General features: G+C 50.8%; 2 protein-coding genes across 3 annotated transcripts; one reads left to right on the top strand and one right to left on the bottom strand.

Annotated features, from left to right (window-relative positions):
• Positions 1-523: 523 nt before the first annotated feature.
• On the bottom strand, positions 524-5077 carry LOC116998801 (C-X-C chemokine receptor type 2-like). Of its 2 annotated transcripts, XM_033064916.1 has the most exons (3): positions 3887-5077; positions 3701-3763; positions 524-1879 (listed from the first exon to the last, which is right to left on the bottom strand). In XM_033064916.1, exon 3 carries the CDS (start codon positions 1872-1874, stop codon positions 801-803), a length of 1074 nt encoding a protein of 357 aa, XP_032920807.1. In that variant the 5' UTR covers positions 1875-1879; positions 3701-3763; positions 3887-5077; the 3' UTR covers positions 524-800. The 2 variants fall into 2 exon arrangements, with proteins under 2 accessions (XP_032920807.1, XP_032920806.1); XM_033064915.1 differs by having other exon boundaries at positions 3701-5077.
• A 210-nt stretch (positions 5078-5287) lies between these two features.
• Positions 5288-24928, top strand: ARPC2 (actin related protein 2/3 complex subunit 2). Its single transcript, XM_033065430.1, has 10 exons — positions 5288-5457; positions 15073-15107; positions 16052-16164; positions 18071-18116; positions 18700-18886; positions 19313-19406; positions 21655-21781; positions 23144-23244; positions 23599-23699; positions 24486-24928. The coding sequence occupies exons 1-10, from the start codon at positions 5384-5386 to the stop codon at positions 24508-24510; spliced, it is 903 nt and encodes a 300-aa protein (XP_032921321.1). The 5' UTR covers positions 5288-5383; the 3' UTR covers positions 24511-24928.
• Positions 24929-25151: the final 223 nt, after the last annotated feature.

Below are 25151 nucleotides of genomic sequence, written 5' to 3'. Positions count from 1 at the left end.
TTGCCCAAGCCAGGGCGGAAACATCCTGGTTGTGTAAGGGACAGGTTCCCAGCCCTTTGCACAACAATGTCCTGAAACCATGGCTCGGGGGGAGCAGGGGTGCCTGGGGTGCTGGCACCCTTCAGGCAGGGGTCACAAGGCTGGCTCAGTGTGAGGAGCTGCTCAGAGATCTTTCAGTGATTTTTTCTGCTGGGGTTGAGATTGGAGTTGGGAAGGGAATGACTTTGTCCCCAGGTGGGATAGACTGCACATAGAGACCTCTGTACCATTGAAATGCCAGGATCTGTCTGCCGAGGTGTAGGAAGCAAAACCTGGGCTTGGGTCACCCCAGGGAAGCACAGGATGCCGAACCCTGTCCTGGAAGAAGGGTTACCCACACTCTGACAGGCTCAGCAGACACCACTGTTTTGGCATTGTCCCCATAGAGGTGCCCTGGCCCTATCCTGCCATCTCCCTTCCCGTGTCAAAGAGGAGACAGACATGGGTGACCAACCCAACAACTCCTTTATTGCTGGATGGTCATCAGGTTAAAACACCATCCCCACAGCAGGCTCACAGAATCCCCAGGGTCACAGGTACCAAAAAGAGGGGAGGGTGGACACTTGACATCACTCCCCTGGCAATGGGGTTCTACCACCTTGTCACCCAAGCCTCCTTCCAGTTGGGGTTCAGCATCCAGTGGTGGCCCTGCCCATCCCCATGGCATCACCAGCCATGTTCCAGGGGACTGGATGAGGATGCTGAGGTGTGTGGGGTGCTGAGATCTGCTGGTACCCACAGGGGTTGGGTCCCAGAGGGGCTCAGAGGGTGGTGGATGTATTGCCAGAGGTGGAGGCATAGGAGGTGCGGCCATAGCGGGCAACAGCATCCTTGCTGATCAGCCCACGGTGCGCCAGGATCTTGAGGAAGCTGTTGCGAAACTTTTGACCGATGAAGGCATAGATGATAGGGTTGATGCAGCTGTGGGCAAAGCCCAGGACCTGCGTGACAGAGAGGGCTGTGTCGATACGGTTCCTTCTCTCACAGGTCTCAGCAATAGCCCGTGTCCTCATGAGAGTGTCGCTCACCAGTGTGATGTTGTAGGGCAGCCAGCAGATGAGGAAGACCAGCACCACAGCAAAGATGACCTTCATGGCCCGCTGCTTCTGAGCATTCTTGGTCTGCAGGAGGGTGTGGATGGTGACGCCATAGCAGAAGAACATCACCAGGAGGGGCAAGATAAAGCCGAATGTCTGCGGCAGGATCCGAAGCACCACCCGCCACTTGGCCGTGTCCTCGCCATTGATTTGCTCATAGCACACAGTGCCATTGTTGGGTGAGCGGAAAGCCTCACGGAAGAGCAGCACAGGCAGGGAGAGCAGCACGGAGAAGACCCAGATGCCCAAGCAGACAAACTTCACCCAGTGCCTCTTCTCAGTGGCAGCCCGTGTGGCGTAGACGATGGCCAGGTAGCGGTCCACACTAATGCAAGCCAGCAGAAGGATGCCGCTGTAGAAGTTGGCTTCCTGCAGCACGGAGATGGCTTTGCACATCACAGTGCCAAAGACCCACTCGTGTGCTCGGTAGGCTGCCCAAAGTGGCAGGCTCAAAGCGAAGAGCAGGTCTGCCACAGCCAGGTTGAGCAGGTAGACATCGGTGACGGAGCGGCTCGTGTGGCTGGAGGTCACCACCAGCACCACCAGCCCATTCCCTACCACACTGAGGATGAAGACAAGGCAGTAGATCACCACCACCAGGTATTTGTTGAGGGCAGAGTTTTCAGGCCGGCACGGAGAGGATAAGATAGCAGTGTCAGGCATGGCTGTGCTGTAGTCATATGTGTAGTTGTCATAGAAGATTTTGGAGAGATCCCCAGTGAAGGACAAGGACTCCATTTTGCCTGTGGAGCACAAAATGGCAAGAGTGTTGTGGACCAGGGGTGACAGATCTCTGGGTCCTCTGGCATTTGCATTGTCCCCCTGGTCTCCTCCCAGCCAGTGGGCAGCTGTCCTTCATCGCTCCACTGTGCCAGGCAGTGGTCAGTGCTGCAGGTAGACACTGTTCCTCATGTGCCCCCTTGTAAAATACCCCCTGCATGCCTCAGTCTCCTCCTTTTCATCCCAATCCTGTCCCTTTCCTGATTCCTGTGGAAGAAGGGGTTCTCCCATACACTGATCACCTCTTCTCCGTTTGGGGGACTTCCCCATCAATGTAGCATCACATCCCTCCACTTGTCTCTTCCAGAAACCCTGGGCTCACCTGCTTACTGTGGGTCATCCAAAAGCCTCACAGCTCTATGAGCATCTCAGAGCCCCTCAGACACCTCCAAAGTTCTTCAAGTACCCATGTATCCCTCCAGCCTCTCCACCCCCTCAAACATTGCTGCTGTGATGCCTGGAACGGAGCTGCCTCTCCTGCCACCCCAGCCAACAGCAAGGCTGTAGTCACAGTGCCTGGGGCAGGCAGCACCCAAGAAGATCTGAAGGTGTTTTTGTGCTCTTCTTTCACCTCCTGGTCTTGCTCCTGCGGGAGTGATTTCAAGCCCCGGACGGAAAGACATGTCACACTTTGCAGGCAGCTTTGGAAATGTTACGCCTCTGGTTTTCCTGTTGCTCAGCTGGGCACTGCTGTGTCCCCACGTGCTTGGCCTCAACGGGGAAATCACAGGTGACAGTCACTTTTCCTGTCTCCTCACACAGAGGAGATGGTGAGCTTTCTCTGTTCCTGCCTCCCCAAAGACCACTGGCTTTCAACCTTCTCCCAGAATGGATCTGGGCTCTTGTTTTGCTCCAATTCTACCCTTCTGTCCCACTTCTGAGCCCCCAATCCCTCCAGGACTTGGAGATGCTGGGGTGCTGAATCTCCCCAGTGCTGAGGGCCCCCAGCTCTGAGCTGGCTCAGTTTGAACCCAAACCATCCCAGAACCAACTTTCCCTTTTTGCCTGATGTGAATTCCCTGCTGCAGCTGGGCTGGTGCCGCTGCCCAGAAAAATCTCTCCCTGGTTCTGTTGTATCCTCTCTTGCAGTGATCCAGGGATAGAAATCCTGGGATGGTGATCCCAGGGTGGTGATGCTGGGACGCTGAGGCATCAGCATCCCGGAGACAGCAACCAGGGCTGCTGCCAGTGCTGATGGGGAAATGTCCTCCCAAGTGGGGCTGCCACAGGCACGAGGCAGAGCCTGATGCCAGTGCTTCCCCTCCATCTATTTCTGGCTGCTGCTTTCTGCCTCCTCACTCCAAAATCCTGGTGGTTCCTCCGGAACCGGGTATTCCCCGGGTATACCACGAACAGATACCCCACAGCTGGCCCAGATAGGGGGAACAAGCAGCACTCCATTTCCCCTCCTGACCCTGGAAGAGCTGGGGGACAACGGGGTGGCCCAGGGGCTCCCAGTGGGGATGAAAGAGGGACATGCCATGGGGAAGGATCCTCCCAGCTCATCGCTGTGCAAGGAAATGGGAGCAGGCACTTTTTCACCCAAGACTGATGTCCCTGGGGGCTATGGAGGGTCTGCACCCCAGATGAGCCCTCAGCACAACCTTGGGTGCTCCCACCCACCACCTCCCTCTACCCTTGCACCAAGCAGCCTCTTGGGCAGCTGGAGCAACCCACCTCAGCCCCCAGCCTGCTCCACATGTGAAGGGGCTCAGATGGATGCTATGGGGCTGTCAACGCCCAAGGAAGGTCACAATCTGCAGTGGCACACCCCATGGACTCACTGCTTGCTGCTGTCGCCGTCCCCTCAAATGTGGGGTCTTCTCCTGATCCCAAGGTGTTTCTCACTGGGAAGCACACAGGTGCAGGTTTAAATCCAGATGTCACCCCCAAAGGGCTCCAGTACAAAGTGTGGTGGGATGCAGGGCAGCACCAGACCCAGGAGTCTCACCAGCAGGAGGATCTCTCACCTGCGGCTGCTGCCGTGCCGCCTCCCAGTGCCCCTTTCCTCCAGCACACACTTTATACTGCCTGGGGAGGAAATGTTGCAAAATCTTCTCCCAGCATGAAGCGGAAGTGGCAGCCAAAGGGACCCTGGTCCCTCCAGATGCCTTTCCCAGGCCGACGGGAGGCCACAGCCCCCTGTCACCCTCATGTCCCAGGTTGTCCCAGGCCACCGGGGGTGCACCTAGGGGTTCATTGTCATCCCTGCAATTATGCACGCCAGGGGTCTCCAGCTGGTGTCTCCAGTTTGTCCCCAGGCTCTCAGTGGATGAGGGGATCTCCTTCAAGATACCCCTGTATGCTGCGGTCTGCCCAGGAGAGCAGCAGCTCTCCACAGCCATGGACAGTGGGTGATGGCAATGTAGGGCTCTGTGCCTCGGTTTCCCCATTGACAGAGCAAGGGTGGTGTCAGCATCTGGGGGATGCACAGGGGGACTGCAAGGCTGGCTTGCCCTCTGTTGGGGGTTGCTATGGGGGCTGTCCCAGAGCAGAGTCCCATATCCTTCCTGCACTGGCTGTGCCGTGCCAAGCTAAGCGAAGTCAAGCCATGCCATGAGACAGAGCCGTGCCCCTGTGCCAGCCCCGCAGACTTAGCGAATGCTGGGGCTCTGAGTACCCCTATTGCCTTTAGGGGAAATATGCACGCAAGGGCATTCCCCATGCACCCCCATTACTCTGGGGCACTCACAAACCATTTGAGCACCCCCATCCTCACAGTTTTCCATGCTTGTCAGTCATAGGGGTGCCCCACGTTTTTGGGGCAGCTCTCTTCCCTGGGGGCACCTGGTAAGGGCCACCATCATATCCCTTGGGTATCACCAGACTCAAGGATACTGCTGTTCTCTGGGAACACTTGTCCAGTTTGGGGCAACCCCCCAGCTCCAGGGCACCATTGTGTCATCTCACATTTTTGGGGCCCTGTAGCTCTGAAATTATCCATTTTGCAAGGTACCATTTTCCCCTGTAAGCATCCCCATTTACCTGGAGCATCAATTCTTATACAGATCCCCATATACTGAGGCAAACCTGCTACTATAATCCTAACCGTCCCTATAATCCTAAGGGCACCCCACAGTTTCGGAGACCTCCAACACTTTGAGTATTCAATTAAAGGGGGGCGGGGGGCACCTCACACTTTTGGGGACTTCCACACCCCATATCCCTGCCTCACCCCAGCTGGCGGTGATGCCCACAGCAAGAGCAACCCTCAGCCCACCCCTCCGCCTGTGTCCCACCGCCCTCAGGGGACACACCGTGCCCCACTGCCCTCAGGGGACAGCCCGTCCGCGCTGCCCACCCGCCGCGGGGCGGGGCTGCCTGTGACAGCGTCACGGGCGGGCCTGCGGCGGCGCCGGGCCGGAAGTGACGCGCGGGCGCGAGAGCGGAAGCGGCGGCGCAGGCTCGGGCGGGTCCCCGGTGCGCGCAGCGGGCTCGGCTCCCTCAGAGCCGCTCCCGGCACCGACATGATCCTGCTCGAGGTCAACAACCGCATCATCGAGGAGACCCTCACGCTCAAGTTTGAGGGCGCGGCCGCCGGGTAGGAGCAGGGGAGCCGGGGCGGGGCGGAGACGGGTCCGCGGACCGAGGGAGGGGCGAGGGGGCGGTGGCTGGCGGGGCCCGGGCCGTGCCAGGCGCCCGGGCACAGAGCAGAGCCTGGCGGGTAGTGCCGGGGAGGATGGGGCTGAGAGGGGCGGAAGGTGGGGGCCGGGGAATGGTGACAAGGCAGGATGTGGGGCTGGAGGGTGGCAGGGAGCGGCACGGAGCCGGCGGGTGCTGTGTTACCGGGTGGCGGCCCGGGAGCGAGGAGCGCAGAGCGGGCACGGGGTGGGGGCCTGCAGGGTGCGGGGGCTGGGAGGAGGGTGGTCAGGGTGCGGGAACTGAGCTGCGGGCGGCGGGGATGGGCAGAGCTTGGCAGGGGGAAGGCCTGGGGAATAAGGGAGCAGACTGGGACAAGGCAGTGTTCGAGGGCAGAGTGGGGCTGGATGGGGTCGTTAGTGCCAGAGCACTGGAGAGCCCCGGGGGAGCAGGACGGATCGGGGAAGGGTATCGGAGACTGTCGTGCTGAGATGGACTGGAGGACAGGGCCTGGAAAAGGAGGAAGTTGGGAAGGGAGGAAGGTGGATTTGCAGGATGTTTGCTTTGGGTAAAGCAGGCTTCATCAGCGTGGTGCCAGCGCTGGTACAGAATGTGTAGGGGGAGCCGAGGAGCAAGAAGCCTGTATATGGAGTCACGACCTCAGCCTTTTGCTTTGGGGGTGAAGAGCAAATTCCAGTTTGCAACCTCTTTGCTTTCTCGAGCAGAAGGGATGCAGGCGCACGGGCCAGCCATGACCGCTGGTGCCAGCCTGGTGGGTGTCCTGGCCTCGGGGGGCAGACTGGGGGGTCTGTTCACACCCACATCTCTGGCTGGGACAGTTCAGTCCCTGGGGAGCCAGTGGGTTTTTTTATTGCGAGTATTGCACCAGGGCTGTAAAGATGCTTGTGAGGACACAGCTTAGCTTGGAAGGAAGTCCCTTCAGTATGAGTGTCCTTATCTGCAACCGAGTGGCCTGTGGGCTCGATGCACTGCCTGCTGACGGAGACACCTTTGTACAGAGACAAAGCCTTGAGAGGCAGAGCACAGTGGTGTTATCTCTGGGGTGGAGCCTGCCCTGGCGCCTCACAAGGCAGGGCTCAGGCTGTTCCAGGAAAGGACCCCCCCAGGCAGGTGCCTTTTTCTGTGTTACCTTTTTTCTCCAATGATTTTTGAAGCTGTCAGCCTTTTGCATGCAGAACCTTGTCAGAGGCCACTTACTCTGCTTTCCCCCCACTCTCAGTTGACTTGTTGCTCAGATTGATTTTTTCATTTTGTTTCAGTGGGTTTTTTTTTCCATAAAATAATCTCACAGGCTGCTCTGCCTTGGAGGACAGCTGAGCTGCTCCCAGATTTTGATTCATCTTGAGCCCTGATCACTTAATGCAACAAGTTTCCCCAGAGTACAAGCACCACACTGGGCACAGAGAGCTCCCAGGTGACCACAGTGGTATTGCAGCCTCATCCATTAGAAAATATGGCATGTACAGAGGTTCACAGTGAGTGTCAGAACAGCTTGTCAGTCACTAGTCTGTGCCAAGGCACTCTTCCTAATGGAGAGAACGTGCATGTGTCTCTGTGTTGATGTGACGTGGAGGGACAGTTTGCAGGTTTAGATGCACCCCAAAACTCTGACTCTGGGCAGAGCTGTTGTTGCTTGCCCTGCACCAGCCTGCAGACCCCTGAGATTTCCCTTTTGCTGGATGGCAAAGCCGCCTCACTTGAGTGTTGGCACGCGTGCGTGACATACTGATTGCTCCTGGATCAATTTGTAGGGTGGCTGATGGTGCTCTGCTTCTGCCTCTTAGTCATCTATGGTGTTTTCTGTTCTTTAGATGGCATTTCCAGATAGGTTTTGTGCCTTTAGTGTGTTCCTGAATGTGAGGAAGACATTTACTTGTGAATTTTCTTCTGTGCTTGTTGTGGGGTCCCCCATCCAGGCAAGTGCAGGGAGGTTTCTTCACGTTTCAAATCTTCTAAGGAAAGGATGTTACAAAATATTAATTCAAGTGATATTTCTTTGCCTTATGGCCACAGCTCCCAGGTGCTTAGCCTGGAGCAGGAAGGGACTTCTGTATTTTGCTGTTTTGGTGATGGTTTTCCAAGGTGTATCTTGGGGGTGAATACAGGACAGTCAGGGCAAGGTCAAGCCGTGAAAAATTTGGTGACTGGGAGGAGTGAGCCTGGACACGGGGGCAGAGCTGGGTTTACATTATTTGCTCTAACCCAGAAGTGCAGCAGATGCAATGCAGGGATTTATCAATAGTGGATGTCTCAGAGCTAGGTATGCCTGCTGGCTTCAGCACCAGCCTGGAAGTGGGGCAGGGCAGGGTTCATTTCCAAATCCTTCACCAGAGACTTGTCCTATGACATGGGCTGTGTTGCTCCCGTCTGCTGCAGTGCAGCCATAGTGTGGCAGGTTCCTGCAGAGCTTTCCTGATCTATCAGGTGGGAGACACTCCACATTTCACCTTGTCATATAGAGCTAGGTCACATTTAGAAGTTGGAATTCATTAACTGCCATGATATTACTGTCACATGTGTCAAACTCTGCTCTGCGTGGAGGTCCAACTCTGTCCCTGGAGTTCCCAGTGTGAAAGGTACCTTGGCAAGACTGCAGACAGAGAGCAGCACTTGAGGCAGGGCCTAACCCACCTCTAAGAGTCCTGCCTGCACAAGATCCTTGGGGCTTGGCAGCATCCACCTGTAAATAGGGTAATTTCAAATTTAATTTGGTTTTGTGAGCAAACCCCATGGAAATCTCACCTTCTTGGACAGCCACTATCAAAACGTGATATTTAGATCAAGGTGGTAACAGATGATGGACTTCAATGCATCTAATTTTTTTTCCTTATTTAGTTCTAGTAATTTCTTTGTTTAAATCTATTCTCTTAAACCAACCACATTTTAAAATAAAAGCGTAAAGCTACCAGAATCTGTTGAAATAACTTGAGTTAGGAATTTACTGCTGCAATGTGGCAATACCTGGTCAGTACCTGGAAATAAGTTTGTTGAAATGAGGTTGGCTCATGAGCTTTTATACATGTCAAGAGAAAGCTTCCATAAGCTTTTGACCAATTCATTTGTACATGAGATGTTGCCTTGTAGCTGGTGTCACAGGTAGATTTTCCCATTTCTGATGGAAATGTCATGTGAGGAGATGAGCTCTATCAGTTGGAAGATCTTGTTTCTCATCATTGCTTTCCTTTGCTAACTGCACAGACATAAAAAAACACCCCACAAGCACTTCAAGTGTAAAACATTTTGATAATTGTCTTCTATGTCTGATGAATACTCATTCTGTTTGACACTAACAGATCTGCCATCCAGTTTTGTCCTGCTCTAATTTAACTGACCCCAGTGAAAGTGTGGCACAGGGCCTTGGTCTTAGGGTTAGGTTCTCCAGTCATACATAGCTTACCCAAAAATCTTTATTAAATTAATCATCTCTCTCAAACTGTTACTTATTATTTACCCACTGTGCAAAAGAACACAAATTTGCATAGCTGAGTTACAGCATGCCTGTTCTAGTTTGGGGGTGGAGGGAAAAGAATCTCAAATTAAACTGTTGGTTTCTTTACAGCCATCAGTAGGTACAGCTCTGCAGGGCTTCCTGACAATTAGCTGCGTAGGAAATCATCTGAAGCTTGAACTTCCCTGCTGCAGAGTGGTTCCTGTGAGCCAGTAGGAGCTGGGCTGAAGCTGCACCCACCTGCTTTATGGTATTTCCCACCTGCGGTCACTTGATGTTCGTGGTCTGCAGAGCTCTGCCTTCCAGACACAGAGACTGAGCCCTGGTTGAAACCAGGCAGTTAGAACTTTGTGTTCATAGTGTGACTTGAAGTGAGTTCATCACGGGGAGACTGAGGAGTATCAGGAGGCTGTTGGTGTGCTGGGAGGGTAGAGGAGCTTTGAATCCTGCTAGGCACTACTGAGGAACTCTCTTCAGGAGTGGCTATGGTTATATGTGGCTCCAGTGCTTCAGGGATGCTCAGACACCCCACCAAAACCAGAGATTGTTCCTCTGCCACCCCCTCCTTCTTGCTGATACAGGCATTTTTGTGGCTTCAAGGGAAACAGGATTGGGGAAGTGACCTAGGTTAAAATGGAACAGGCAAAACTGGGTATTTTTAGCTGAGATGAATTTCCTCATCCTGTTCATTGTGTCATGGCTACTCACCATGGTGCAGCTATGGAGCAGGGATCAGATCTACCTCCTTCAGCAGTAGTGGCAGGTGCTGGCTCAGTGTCCTCACAAGCCCAGCCTGGAGCTGCACATCTCTGCAGGCACACAAGCTCACCTGACTGCAGAGTGCTCGGGAAGTGCTGCTGGCAGAATGAGGTACCCTTGGGTTTTGCTGGCACAGGCAGTGCTCGTGGTACACCCTGGCTGTCCACATTGACTGAGTGTGCTGTGGGTGTTGGAGCATAGCTCCTGGGTTGTCACAGCACATCCTGCTTCGGACAGCAGGGAAGGTGACTTTGCATTTACCGGTGGATTGTGAATCACCTCTGTCTGGAAGTAGGCAGTGCTCCTGTTTTGTGCAGCAGCACAACAAGGAGGGAATAAAAGTGAGGTCTGAGAAGTGTTAGGCTTTCAGAGGTGGTTCTGAAACTCAGTTTTCATCTTGAGTTCCTAAGAGCAGCCTGCTCTCTTTTATCTTGAGACAGTAGTTCTCACTGCAGCCACCAGTGCTTGACACCAGAGGAGAGCAGGTATCCATCACTATACTAAAGAAACACAGTAAATGTGTGTGCAAAATGAGGCTCTTCCCCAGAGACTTGGCACAACTCTGGGTCACTCTGGTGGGGAACTACAGGCTATCTGCCTACAGCTGAGGATGCACAGGACAAAGATCTGGCTGGAAGGGGACCTGCCAGTGCCAGCATGCTGCAGGACCGTCTGTGCTTTGTCCACTGTGAATCCTGCTGCTCTCCTACCAGCCTGCTCCTCCAGGCTATTGGGAACACAGCAAGGGAAAAGCTTGGAGGGGTCACCTAACCAGGAGGGGAGAATTGGCATGTGTAGGGGCTGCTGTACATTGCTCAGCACCACCCACCTGACAGCACTCCTGCTCGAGTTCATGGTGGGTGTGCTGCCAGAGCTATGGGAGCTCTTTGATAACATATGCTCCTGCAGCTTACGCAGAGAGGCTTTTGTTAGCTGAGTGGGGTCCAGAAGTGGAGGAACTGTTCAGATAATTTTAGATGCTGCTCATAATTTATTTTTTTTATTGAGGTGACCTTTCTGTAGCAAGAGTCTGCAGTCTGTCACTGAATTTGACTCACTTTATCCAAATCGTGTGTTGACTCTGGTGATCTGAAAGCTCTGCTCAGAGCTTTAGGCTTTGAAATGCACCTTTTTTCCCCCCTCTCCTATGGGTTAAGAGATTAGAGTATCTGCATGCCTGCAGCTTTTGAAATAATTGCCATTCTCCATTATTTAGTAGAGGTCTTAATTGTGGTGTGGGAGATGCTTCAGTGTGATTGTCAACCAAGTTCTTAAATTTGTTGTAACGTAGGGCTAAGAGCCTTTGTGGCCTGAGAATGAAACAGGGAAGTTGTCTGCGTCAAGTGAGGAAGTGCTGTCAGAAAAAAAGATTTGCTATTGCTCTTAAGTGCTCACTGGTTTCTCTCCATGGGCACTGTGGCTCTTCACGGATGTTCTGCCGGGGTGAAAAATCTGATTTGGAGCTGGCTCTGTATTAGATAGACAGGGCGTAGGAGCCATTTGGAGATGAATAGGAGCAACACAGGCAAGAAGATGTAAAACCTGTCAGGGTCTTTTATTGTTACAAGCAGAGGGCAGATGGGATTTGGTGTGGGTTTGACTTCAGACCTGATAACTGTTATCACAAAATAAACTGCTGCTGGGAACAGCTGCCATTTTAGCATCGGAGTTCAGGCAGGGGTTTGCAGAAAGGTCTGGTCTGGATTCAGTGTTCAGTGCAGAGAGAAACCATCTCAGTTATTCCTGGTATGAGCTGGTTTTATTGTCCATTCAAGGCAGAGCGTAGCAAACAGGGAAGGTCACTGAGGGATGCTGTGTTTCAGGTAGCATTGGAGGTAAGGAGCTTGCAGGGGTCACAGCAGCTCTCTGCCCCCCGAGTGGATGGGGTGTCCTGTCTGAAATCCTCTGAGTATAGCTAGATTTAGTCTGTTTCTCAGCATTTTGGATCAGGAGTAGAAGTGAACAAAAGACCTCCTGGCTTCCCAGTTGGGATTTACAGTCCAGCTGGGATTTAGAGTCACTCAACACCAAGCCGCTAAACTACCAATTCTTGCTGTGGTGTGGAGGGTCTCCTCATGGAGGCAAGGGACACCAGAGCACGCTAGACCAGGCAGAGCTCTTTGGGGTCGTGCTAGTAACTTGACAGTACCTGGTGCAGGCCCATCCAGGCCTGCTGTGAATCCTCTGCACTGAGCCTTCACCTGCACAAGAGCAGGAAGGACAGAACACAGAGAGGACACATTGTGCTTCCAAAGGGCTGTTTCTAGTGGTAGAAGATGGGGTTGCTGGAAGGTCAAGGGGAAGTGAACATGTGTGTGACCTGCAGCATTGTTGCTCATCCAGAAACTATGGAACGCTGGAGGCGAGAGCTCCTCTCTCTTTTGCTTGGGGACTGCAACAACAATCCGGGTAGTAAAAGGAGTGGGTTTTCTGTTGGAGAAATATTTTGAGTAGCCAGAGTAGTTTTGATGAGGTGAGCCAGAGAAATAAATAGAAGCACTTTAAACACTTTTAAATTTAAAAATTGTAGAGCTCCTGAAGTGTGAAAGGCTAAGAAGGCTCTCTTTGCTCCCAGCCTCACTTCCAGTGTTTTTCCCTGTCCTCCCCTGGTTCAGGCCAGGCCTGGGTTACTTAATTGTGTGCCCAGTGAGGCAGAAAACCCACTGTGCTGTAGGTGACAGGGCCAGCGTGGCTGCGAGGAGCTCTGTATGCGGCTCACGTGAGCTCTTGCTTCACTGAGGCTGTGCCGGGAAGTGGTTGAATATTCTGCACCCAAAGTTCCGCCCAGTTACCTTCTTTTCCCTTAAATACTCCCCCTCCTCACCATCCCCAAGCACCGGAACTAAGCCCCTTGAGAAATCAGCGTTAAAATAACTTCTCTAAGAAATGACGTTTTCACAATAACAGGCTCAAACCCAGCTGTGTTAGCAGTGAGCTTTTGTGTGCAGAACAAAGGCTCTCCTGCAGAGCCATCAACTGGCTCCTGTGCATGGTCTTGTTCAGCTTCTTCAATGATGTGATGAGTGATCTTCCTGCCATCCCCTGGGTACAGGGCAACCAAATGGGGAATCGTCCTTCCTCAGCAAAACCACTCCAGTGCACTGGCTGTCAGCCACTTCCTTGCATTTCTCAGAGGGAGGTGCTGTGTTTGGAAGGCTCTGCTGGGAGCGGGGGCTCTGGGAAGTGTCAGCTCTATATGTGTGGAGAATGGGATTTGGAAGGTGTAACTCTGAGAAGATGGAACAGAGGTTTAAGGATGCGTCCTGTTCAATATTCCTAGCTCTCATGTGCCTGGCTGTGCTATCTTTAAAGCTTCCTACATAGTTTCTTTTTTTATAAAAATTTATACTGCCATCCAAGCTGATTCCCACGTCTGAGTGTGGTGCTCTAAAAGAAGAACACGTATGTCTGCATCAACTGACCGAGTGGGATCTCTGGGATTTTCTTTCATCTCTGCTCTGAGCCATCATCAGTGAGCAGAAGTGGCTTGGACATGGCTTGGGGAATTGCTCCCATTTCCAAGAGCCCAGGCTAAATGTTCAGCCAGGGATGCCTGCTGAGCGTGTCTCAGGCCCAGCTGGGAAGGGGAGATGAAAGCAAGAGCAGTCACAGGTAGCCTGCACAGCTTTTAAACTAAAGGACCTGCTTTGGGTGCACTTGCACCTCTTCTTTCAAGTGTGTGGTTTTTCATCTTCGCAAGGTGGCACAAAAGACAGAGGTTCCTGAGCCCTCAGACAAAAAAAAAGGCTGATGCCTTTCACACCTTATCACTTTCAAGAACCAGGAACACCTCTTCATTTTCACTTAGGATCTCTATCTGGGTGTTAATTCCTCCCTTTCCGCTGGAGTAAAATGTTGTTGACCTGCTCTCTGGGATCAGTGTAGTGCAGTGTCTTGGTCTCCCTGAATTGCTCAGCTTGAGTTTTATCACATTGTGGTCATTTCTGCCTTCCAGGAATGAGGCTAGCTGCAGAAAAGCTGATGGAAAAATAGCTTGCTGCTGAGATAAAATCATTTAAATTGTTACAGAATATGGGAAAGTAGCTATTGAACCATCACTTCCCCCACCTTTCTCAGTGTATGTACCACGGTGTGGCCAGTACCCAGCAGCACATAAGTGTGTGGAAGAGCAAGTTTCAGCAAAACAGCTGGTCTCTGGGCAGTAGCAGCAGCAGCATAGTTGAGACCACTGACTTAACTCTGGGGAGTTACTTCAGTATGTTGGTTCAGACAGGTGGGAATGAACTGTTAGAGACTAGATTTCTGTTAGCAGCAGCATTATTAGCCTGTACTCTAATATCATCTACTTTTGAAAAATAAATGGAGATGCAGTGTGAAACAGCAGTAGCAGACTGGCATTTTTATCCTGTTCTCATTTTCCACTCCTGCTCTCAGCAGTGGAGATACCTTTGCATCAATTCCCTGTTGGAGAATGACCTATTAATACCAGTCCCCTTGGAGCTGTAAAAGCAGCTATGTAGTGCCAATCCCAATGAAATGACCTTCCAGAAGCAGTTACATCTTTTGTGGAGTCCTACTCTTTCACAGATCATGGACAAATGTCAAAATACAATTTGTTAAGAAGCAGTTCTTCATAGTCACAGTGTAAGATGTGGTGTGTCTCTGGCTTACAGAGGGTTTTATTGCTGATCAGGGGTCCCAGAGACCACTCAGGACAGTGTTAGAGCACATCCACAGCTACAGTTTTTCTGCAGAAGCTGTTGGCTAAATGTTTTGGGATGTTTTGCAAGGGGAGCAGGATGAAATGAACGTGTGAAGTTCCTTCTTTGGTTCATAACACTACTCACACTTCCCTGACTTGGAAAAAAGGGTCTCCTCTGCAAGCAAGTTATCTCAACGCATTTGCAGAGCTGGTGCTGATGGCGAAGGGGGCACTGTGTCAGGAAGGATTACTCAGCTCCTTCCATGGAACTGGTATTGCAGGATCTTACAAAAGATCCTCTGTCCCAAAACCAGTGTCGTGGCTATTCTGTACAGAGTGTGTGCTTGTCAAAACAGACTTCTTAGAAAGGAGTACCTTTCTTAGGCATTTTTAACTGGAAATCTGTGATGTCAAAATCAGTTCATAAACTAGAAATAATAAAAATATGTGCCAGCTTCAAGGTCTATTTTACATCATCTGGGGTCAAACTGGTGCTTATAGGAAGGGGAAGAAGTCTAAGATCTCTTGTCAAAGGTTACTGCTAGTTGGACAGCAGGAGATAAAAGTGTTTTGAGGAAGAGCTTCCTGTGAGAAATAAGGCGTTGGAAGTTAATCCTCTTTCCTTCACAGCTTGGAGGCTGCTGCTAGACTTTTCATTTACCTTCTTTGTTTTCTTTGCTTTTTAGAAATAAACCAGAGGCAGTAGAAGTAACATTTGCAGGTAAGCTCCACAGCTCTCTCGACTTCTCTGAACTAAGGGCTGGCTTGAACAGTCTGCTCACACCACTGGGCAGAGGCAATGTGGAGACCCTGCAGTATCCCCAGAGCTGGGGCTTTGTTGGCTGCCCCACTATTTCTCTGTTTGCCTTCCCTGGGACTTCCCTAGACCATTGAGTTCACTGGCTTTGGTGTGTGCCTGCTACATAGCTCTTCTCTTTTACCTCATCTGTTCTCCAGTTCTGCCCTTGGTGGTACTTGTTATGAGGTCTTTAGCCCCATCTGGTTTGGGTTGTTAAGAGGCTGACGTAGGGTTACAGGCAAAATGGATTAATCACCTCAAGTTTGCTCTTCAGGAAGAGAAATGCCAAGGAAGTTCAAGTATTCATTCAGCAACTGATTTTTGCTTCTGTTATCAGGAATCTCTGTAAGCTGCAAAGCTCCGTGGGGAAGTGGAGCTTTCTAGGTAGCTGGAGGGTTGCCTTTCCCTTCCTCCTGCCCTCTCTGCCCATTCTGTAGTGAAGTGGAAACTCACAGCAGGCAGCAGCTGAGCTGCCTTTGCTGGCAGAGAGGTTTTCTCCTCCAGCTCTAGCCTGGTGGGCATGTCAGTCACTTTCTATGCTGGCCATCCAGAAGGCTCCCGTCTCTGTGTGTTTATATCCTTGTGCATTGAGCACAAGTGGATTTGCCAGGCATGCTGAATGACACTAGATTAAAACTTTCTGTGATGGACAAGTGTCAAAATTGTTTCAGCCCTGTGCATGATAGCAGGTCTCCCTACATGACATTACCATTTTCCTTAACTGCAAGTTTGTCTCTTGCTGTGTGTGAGGGTGGAGCAAGAGGAGCAGTGTCACTTCATGCAGTTATTAGAACTTGTAGGGAAAAGCTTCCTCAGAAATAGAAGCTGGTTCCTGTTCGCTCACATTTCTCTTGCTTGCTTCTTAGACTTTGATGGAGTCCTTTACCATATTTCAAACCCCAATGGAGACAAAACGAAAGTGATGGTCAGTATTTCTCTGAAATTCTACAAGGAACTCCAGGAACACGGTGCTGATGAGGTGAGTAAGCGTCTCCAGGCCTTCTGCCTACAAATACTGTGTTGGCAGCAATGCCCCTGTGATGTTGATGGATCTGTCTGACCCTTAGAGAAGCATCTATGCTCCCATCTCACAGTGGTCAAAGGAACAGCCCTGTGCCAACCAGGACTCCCACTTCACTAAAAGACAAATGCAAGTGTGTTCATGCTCTCTCATGAAAAAGCAGTCATCTTGTATGACCTGCAGCCTGAAAGGCAGAAGGCACCATTAATTCTGCAAGTTCAAAGCAAAGCCTGACCATGGAGAAATAGTTTCCCTGACTGATGTGTTGAGCCCACAAGTGAAGGAAGGCACCAAGACAGATCTGTGGTGCTTCTCTTCTGACTCTTAACCACGCTTGAGAGCGAGTGCTGGTCTCCTGCTGCGTGTGCAGACCTTGGTTTGCAGACTGGTTCCCTTTTCACTGCTGCTCTGTGAAGTCGCAGGCTCAGTTCCTGTTGACTGGGCCCTGTGGCTTTGGAGGGCCATTTATGGTAGAAAAAAGGAGCCTCTCTGAGCTGTGGTTGGATGGCAAGGCAGGAAGTGTGACTCAGTTCCTGAGTCAGTTTTCAAATCTCCGCATGTTAGCGAAAGGAGTTCACCCAGGGCTTTTCAGTGAGCTTTTGCCTCTGGATGTCTGTCCTTGCAAGAAAACAAGGAAACTACTCCATCAGTTTATTGTGAGTCTGGTGAGAAACAGGTGATTTGAACACAAAGTGAATTGCCATAAGATTCGCCTAAGGCAGAAAAGACATGATTGAGTGTCCTGCTTTCCTGGTTCCCAGCATATTTAGTGAGGATCAGTGCAGTGTGTGATCCCCAGAGAACCCCTATGGTGGGTGAGTGGCTGACAGCACTGTGCACGAGCAGCCATTGTCGTGGTGGTGGTGGAAGGCACCTTCCTATATACTTCTAGAGGAAAACGGGATCTATGCAGGACTGGCTTGGAAGTACTGACTAAATACAAATTCCATTTTTCAGTCTCCAGTTGTCATACTGTTGCTTTCTGTACTTGCTTGCAGACAACGTTGCTTGTTTCTGCTCTGTCTTTGGTGAAGCCCCACTGTGAGGAATGCAGAGTGGGCTTCCTGCTAAGACAGGGCATCTTCCTGCACCACTGCAGGCAGGCTGTCTGCAGAGAGGAGGTTTTGGCATGCAGAGAGTCTGTGTATCCTTTCCACGTGGTAGTGGGTGTCATAACAGGAGGGCCAGTTCTGCCACAGCACTGTTGTGTTCTTCTCTGTGAAATACTGCCTGTTCCCAGCCCCCTCATTGACACTGAGCTATGGCTCAGTTGGAAATTGCCATTGATGTAAAATTCAGCAGTAATTACGTTTGAAGAACGGTTTTTGCTGTGCTGTAGGCGGTTCTGCTTCTGGGAGGCATTCAAGCCTGCCTGGCAGTCTCCTCTTGATCCCCATCTGTTCGTGCAATAGGCTGAGACTGAGTGTGGTCACCAGGCCATGGTGTGCCCTGAACTTGCCGTCCTGCGAGGAGAGAGACCAGGCACACTTTGCATCTGCCTTTGAATGGAAGGAAAAGTGGTAGCCCTCAGATCTGTTGTGTCAGGCTCTGCTCGTTGTTTTCCTTTGAAGGTATGAGCTATAAGGCTTCTTCCCCACACAAGTCCAACTAGCAAAAACTTGAAAAAATTCCAGTGTTGAGTCTTCTGCAGTATGTCCCCTGTCAGTGTAGTTCAGGGAGCCCTCCCTAGAGCAGGAACAGCCAATAGTACTAGCAGCTGATGACTTAATATTTGTCTGAGTTCTTTTGACTACGGGAGGCAGGTGCTGTAATTTGATATTTCTAAGACCAAATATGGCCTAGGCTGTGCAGGAGGAAACAAGTCTTGATAGCTTGTGCTCTCAATGTTTAATTTCTTTTCTAGGTATTGAAGAAAGTGTATGGAAGCTACTTGGTAAATCCTGAATCAGGTAACCCTGCAATAACATTCACTGGTGTGTGTGTGTGTGAATGCAATTCCAAAATTAAGTCACCTGAGAAATGCTCATATGAAGGCTGCACTTGAAGAGCTTGATATCTGAGGCTCTCTATACAGTGAATGGCAGTTTGAAGTTGCCAATTTAAAAGGTGGCTCAGACACGTCAGGAATGAAGTAGCTTGGAGCACAAGCTGTAATTCTTTATGCAGTCCTCCTCCAGGAAGCCTCTGTTCCTCACGGCTGGGGTCTTTGTTCTTCTCATAGATGCTTTGTAAGACACAGGAAAACCATGGTTACCTGTGACAACATCTCTTCCTACTCACTGCAAAACTTGGGAGCAGTTCAGCCAGCACGTGTGTCTGGGAGCTTGGGAAGGAGCCCCGGGAACGTTGCCATGGCCACGCGCCGCATTTAGGCACGGCTTTTGGCAAGTGCTTGAAGTGGGAAGAACTCACCTCTGGGGCTTTTGGGAGGATTTAAGGCAAAAGTGGACTGTAGGTGTCTCTCTAAAAAAATGTCTCTGCTTTCATTAAGGCCCTGTGTAATTATTAAGGCTAGTGGCTGTCCCTTCCCAGGTTACAATGTCTCTTTGCTCTACGACCTGGAGAACCTCCCCGCAGACAAGGATGCCATTGTGCACCAAGCCGGCATGTTGAAGCGCAACTGCTTTGCTTCAGTCTTTGAGAAGTATTTCAAATTCCAGGAAGAGGGCAAAGAAGGAGAAAAAAGAGCAGTCATCCACTACAGGGATGATGAGACAATGTAAGTGTTCAAACCAAACAGCACGGGTGTCGGACTACGGTTAGTAGTCTGCTCTGTACACAACTGTAGGTTTTGGTGGAAAGTCAGGAAATCCTCCTGCTCCGTGCTTTGGCCAGGGTAATAAGGGCCTGTCCTAGGCTGCCACAAGTATCCCATGAGGGTAATGCTTATGCCTCGGGCTGCTTGGATGTTACACAAGAGTCTCTGTTAGTGGCAGCACTTGTGGCTGCATGCAGGAGAGGAACTGGCCACTCCCAACAGAAATGTTGTGCTCCCTGTAAATACTGTCTCAAGGGAGGGGAAATTTATAGCAGCCAGGCCTGTGAATGGTTGTTGTATCTACTTGACCTTGTCACAGTTGCTTCCTCATCCAGTTGCATGTCTTGGCTGTGGTTCACAGGTGAGTTCTCTGTCTCCCACCTGCAGGTATGTTGAGGCAAAGAAGGACCGTGTCACAGTTGTGTTCAGCACGGTATTTAAGGATGACGATGACGTGGTGATCGGAAAGGTGTTTATGCAGGTATGGAAACTGAATTACAGAGAAAGGGTCTGGTCCTCAAATCAGATGCCTGCTTGCTTGAAGCAGCATTGCCAAATAAGCTGCTGAAGTGAGCACAAAGGCGGTTTAACACATGTAAATGCTTTGCTCCATGCTGCATTGGGATGGAAGAACATGCTAATAGGCATAGACAGTGTATTTTCCTGGCTCTTGCATTGGCATCTGTATCATCAATAGTCTTGCTCATTTGGACAAACAAGCGTATTATGTGTTACAGATGAGAAACACCACAGTGAATACTTCAGTCCCCACACTGAGGCCCTGTAATGTGAATAGCTATGGTGTAGGGATCTCCAGCCAGCTGAGGAGGCTGTAAAGAGAGAGGAAGGGTGAGACAAAGTCATGCCATGCTGAGGAGGAGCTGAGAGTGGCCTTCACCTTGAGGTTTCTTCCTGCTAATGCCCAAATGCTGCAGAAACACTCAGCAGTTCAGTGTGACAGCTCTCAAATTTGAGCTTTTTAGAGCCATGAATACACTGAATTTGTGGGCTCAAACCAGTCATAATGCCAAGTAATGGACTGGACTCGGCTGAGTCTGCATTCAGCTACTTTTTCCAATTGCTGTTTAGCTGGGAAGCATTGAGACACTTGTTGTAAGCACTTTGCATGTCTGTGAACGACTGTGAGCCTGAGGAGATTGAGACATCTGTGTGCAGCTGGGGAGTCTCAGTGCATGCTTGTACCTGTGTTCATCTGTGCCACTGGCCCACCTCACTCATCTGCTGAAGCTCCTGGAGAGCCAGCCTCCTGTGGGCATGGCCAGGGAGCAAGGCCTGCAGAGTGTTCCAGGGATCTTTACCCACCTGTTCAAGGGTGCCAGACCATGCTGCTGGTAGGCTCATGGACAGCAAGTTACTGGCCCAGTTTGCTGGAGGCCAATGTACCTGTGTTGGGTGTCATCAGGAGGGAGTCTGTTGCAATAGAAGTCTTCACAGCTCTGTTTGCTGTGTGTTCATTAGCTACAGACAGGGCATCTGCTCTGGCTTTGCGGTTTTCCTCCACCAAGCATATCCCTCAGCCTGGAATTCAGCTTTTAAAATGAGAAGGGAGACATGATGTGAACAAAATGGGGTTAGTGAAGCTCCTGGGGAGATGGCAGTGCTTCAAGGCAGCAGCTGTCCTGGAGTCTCCATGTCCCGAATTCCTGGTTTTTACAACAGCAAACCCTGCCTCTGCCCAGCCACAGGAATTTCCACTCTGAGTCACACTGACTTTTTCCCTCCAGCTATTGCTCTTGCATAATGCAGCTGGGCATGGTGTCTGCTCATCTGGGCTCTCATGGAGAAAATGTGACCATTAACTAACCAGTGAAGCCATTCACCCTCTGGCCTAAGCAGGCAGAAGTGCAAGCTAAGCATTTCATTAAGGAAACCCCAGTGATCTACTCTAAAAGAGCCATGGATGCTCCTGCCTTTCCCAAGGGAAACTGTGCTCAGAAGAGAGGCCAAGGGTACCTGATAATGTGTAGGTTGGGATGGAGATCAGCGGGGCAGAGGGAAGAGTGCCCTGCTTTGGGGCAGGAGAATGGTCTCTGGACATTCCCAGCCCCACACAGAGATGGTCCTTACAGTTCCTGAAATGCAGAGCCAGTACATTTCCTGTGAGGTGGGCATTGTGCTGCTGTCAGAGGTGGGAGAAGGGTACCTGCCTGAAGGTATTGTTTCACAGTGTAGGGAAGCGTTAAGAGGAGCAGGCTTCACATACAAGCTTTAAACCCCTAGATGCATCTTGATGCCTGGGCAGACTTCTGGTGGGAGATGGTTCCTCAAATGGCAGAACCTTTACACTAGGTGTGATGGAGACCATGCAGCCCTTCCTGAGAAATTCTGTTCCTTGGGGATGATGGGCACTGCCAACTTTCACTAGAAGCATTGAAGTTCCAGCAGGAGCTGCACTGTCTCGTGTGCTTGCTCAGACTGAGGTGTCCCTTCCACAAAAATCCCATGGCAGGTCTGTGACACACTGAAAGCCACCTCAGCTGAGGGGCTGCACTATGCTCATGTATAAACCCAGGACAGCCATTCATTTTGGGGTGGTTTTTCTGGGAAAAAGGTTTTTTTTCAGGCTGTTTGGCCTGATGAACTCAATGCATTCAGGAAAAGCTGGGCCACCTTCTGCTCATTGCCCTTTGGGAGTGAGGAAACCCCTGCTTTCCCATCATGTTGCTGAAGGGTTGCAGTGGGAATCACCTTCACTTTGTCTTGTTCAGGAGTTCAAGGAGGGTCGCCGGGCCAGTCACACAGCCCCACAGGTACTGTTCAGCCACAGGGAGCCACCCTTGGAGCTGAAAGACACGGACGCAGCCGTTGGCGATAATATTGGCTACATCACTTTTGGTAAGCAGGCTTGGGGATGCTTGGGGAGGAGAGAGGTTCCTGTTGCTGTGTGAAAAACAGAAAGGAATTCACCTTCCCTGAGAGTTGAAGTGGGCTGTTGAGGGCTGCCGGGACTCTGGGGTTGCATTCTGTCTTGTGTGCCCCTTTGGAATGTCCCTTTTCTGTATCAGGTCACCTGAGCTCTGCTGTGGGCAACAAGATGTGGAAGTGGACAGTGAGCTGTTTAGTGCCCGCCTACAAAATAAGTTCAGTATTTGGAAGCAAAGGGAAGAGTGGCTTTGCTGTGGTATTTTGGAAACTGGAGGTTTCTTATGAAAGTTTTCATGAACTGTACTTGTAGGTTGTACAGCTGCAGAGAGCTGTGAAGTGCTTGATCAGCAGAGGCAGTCAGAAAGCAGCAGCAGAGCAATGCATTCTGTTTCTCCAGCTCTGCCTCTGTTCTGGGCCAAACACTGATGAGCCACTTTCCCTTACCTGCAGAGGTGGTGGCCAGTAGAGCCATGACTTCCCCCTGGGTAGCAGTGTCGAGAGGAGTCTAAACCCTGGCCTGTTCAAAGGGATAGGTCTCTTCCAGATGGTTGGGTTTGTTATTAGGGTGTCTCAGGCCAGCATTCCTGTAGTTTGGAGCTCAGAGATGGAGCACAAACACTGCAGGAAAAGGTGAAGAAGCTAGGATTGCCTTCCTCCTGTGCTGGAAATGGTGCCTTGAGGCCTGCTTTCAGCTATGGAAAGAAGAAGTCCAGGATGGCACATACTTTGTTCTTGTTGAGACTAAATTTCCCAGTTATCTGATCTGACAGTCTCAGGTGAGATCATCATCCAAACACAATGTTCTTTCAGCTCTTGGATTTGGGACACCCAACAGAGCACCACCTTACGGAAAAAGCAAGCTATCTGCTTTGTATCAAAGTCTGTCTATGTTACAGGGCTGGTAAGCTGCCAGGCAAAGATCCACATGCAATTTCAAGACATCAGGGCAGACTGGATCTTTAAATTGGTTGAGCAGCTTGGGTGCCCTGCTATGCCTCCCAACTTGCTCCTCTAAATTTTATCTCCCAAGCACTGATACAGCATCATGCAGTTTCCTACAGTGCTATTGTTTCTGGACACCTGGCCTTGTCTGCATCCTGCTGCTGTGGGAAATGTGGAAAAGTGCTCTTAAGCCTTATTTAAAATCTTTAAGCCTGTATTTAAAATCACAAGTGCTGCTTAATCTTGGTATATGTGTCAAGAGTAAAGGGCTCTTTATAGAGAGCGAGGCAGGGATTCAATGCAGCACACCCTGAAGCCTCCAGCACTGATCCTGAAGGCCTTGTGCAGCACCAGGAGGTACTAATGGTCTGTGTCCACCTCTTCTTTCAGTGCTGTTCCCCCGTCACACCAATGCTGCAGCCAGAGACAACACCATAAACCTGATCCACACATTCCGGGACTACCTGCACTATCACATCAAGTGCTCAAAGGTACAAGGGCCGGGGCACACAGGGTGGCTTCAGCCCATCTAACCTGGGTGCTGAAGGGGAGAAGCAGGGGACAACAGGGTGCACCTTGAGAACTCATTAGGGTCTGCCACTACCCTCCCCAGTCATGCAGGGGTAGCAAGTGATGGTTGCCTTCTCCCTGCTCTTGGACAGAATACTGTTTTCATTCTAGCAGTGAAGTAGGGTTTTTCCCTTTTGGATCTGCTTTGTTTCCTTTCTGAGAACAGAAATAAGGATAATTGTTCACAGTGACCTGGCTTTGATGTGTCCTGAAATCTCAGCTGACAATGAAGAGAGGATCCTGACATGTCCCCATTTTGTCCTAATGAAACACAGGCCTATATTCATACACGTATGAGGGCGAAAACGTCAGATTTCCTCAAGGTGCTCAACCGTGCCCGTCCAGACGCAGAGAAGAAAGAAATGAAAACAATCACGTGAGTAGCAAAGCAGGGTCTGGTCTCTGGCTTCTCTGCCGGCCACAAGCTCAGTCTTGCTCAGTTGGGCATACTGTAGTCCAGGATAGGCTGGGGTTCCATGGGGATGACCCATGGCTTACTGCCTCAGATGCTGTGTGAGGAGTTGGGTCTGAGGCAAAACACTGGCAAAACACTTTGCAAAAGGCTCATACATGGCCTTGCAAGTCCTGGTGTCTGCATTTTCCCTCCACCAAGCCCTTGGTGGCATTCCTTGTGCTTTTTCCTTGTTATATTAGAGCTGCTTTGTACAGCTCTGGGGGCAGCTCCAGCTCACGGCAGGGAGAGGAGCCAAGTCCTTCCTTGGTGTTTGTGGGCACTGGACCAGGTCTTGCTGCCCAGTGTGTTTGCAGCTCCTCAGAGTAACTGGCTGCCCTTGGCCAGGTGATGGTTGGGGCCAGGCCACCATGATGGCTGGCTCCCTTTTGTGAACGAGCAGCCCACAGCAAAGTGGATGGAAGAGAGCAATTGTGCTAACAGGTTTCACTCAGGTCCCTTACCTTCTCATCCCAGAGCCCCTTGGTGTCCTTTTTTCTGTTTGTCATGTCCCCTTTGCATACTGCTTTAGGGCAGGCGGGTTGTCCCCTCTGCAAGAGTTAGCCCCTCCCCACAGCCCCGTGACTTGGTTGTGTAGCCAGACCCTGTGAGCTTCAACCCAGCCTGGCTGCAAGAGCTCCACTGCACGTGCCCCACCACAAGCCCCACAGGCCCCTGGGGCTGTGCTGACCCCTCTCTGCATCCTTCCAGGGGGAAGACGTTCACAACCCGTTAATGCTGAGTCACCGAGGCTGCCGTGGAGGACGAAGGTTGGGGCACTTGCTACCTGATAATCGTAGCTTTTAATGTTGCACCTCTGTGGGCTCATAAGGAATTCAAGCAATCGGGGTCTGTTTGTACGACAGTTGGGGGAGTAATCTGCAGAAACGAGCTGTGCTTGCGAGGACTCGATCGTTCCAAGAAACAAAACTTTAATTCCAGTTTGATTGACTTAATTTCTTTTCTTTTTTAATTTTTTTTTTTCTTTTCAAGCTGTTTCGCTTTGCAATATGTTACCGGAAGTAAGTTGCAGTATTTCTTATGAGAATAATGCAATATTAACTTGTTTTCTTCTGAGTATTTGAGTTCAAAACTCCTGTATCTGAAGAAATACTGTTGGGGTTCATTAATAAAGAAGATCTTTCTATCTTAAAGGGCTGTGAGGCTTTGGCTTATCAATGTACGTGAACTTGCCCTGGAAGGGGGTATTTAGTCACAGCCCCAAGGGAGATAATACCTGTATTGTGGAACATACGCCTTCTGGTGAACTTAAGAGGTGCAGAACCCAGACCTGGGAATAGCCTGTTCTGTTAGGAAACTTGTGGACTGTACAGAGCAGGATTCTCCTACCTTCAGCTAGCAACCTGCACCCTTCCC

Source organism: Catharus ustulatus, chromosome 7 (genome assembly GCF_009819885.2).
Source record: "Catharus ustulatus isolate bCatUst1 chromosome 7, bCatUst1.pri.v2, whole genome shotgun sequence".
NCBI classification, from domain to species: Eukaryota; Metazoa; Chordata; class Aves; order Passeriformes; family Turdidae; genus Catharus; species Catharus ustulatus.
The sequence above is the reverse complement of the archived record's forward strand: the minus strand, read 5'-3'. Positions and strand labels throughout refer to the sequence as shown.

Bases quoted from the DNA above. Each gene is read 5' to 3' on its own strand.
- ARPC2 (XM_033065430.1), top strand. From the start codon at position 5,384: ATGATCCTGCTCGAGGTCAACAACCGCATCATCGAGGAGACCCTCACG. The intron at 5,458-15,072 runs GTAGGAGCAGGG...TTTGCTTTTTAG, and splicing joins TTTGAGGGCGCGGCCGCCGG to AAATAAACCAGAGGCAGTAG. The intron at 21,782-23,143 runs GTAAGCAGGCTT...CTCTTCTTTCAG, and splicing joins TATTGGCTACATCACTTTTG to TGCTGTTCCCCCGTCACACC.
- LOC116998801 (XM_033064915.1), bottom strand. From the start codon at position 1,874: ATGGAGTCCTTGTCCTTCACTGGGGATCTCTCCAAAATCTTCTATGAC.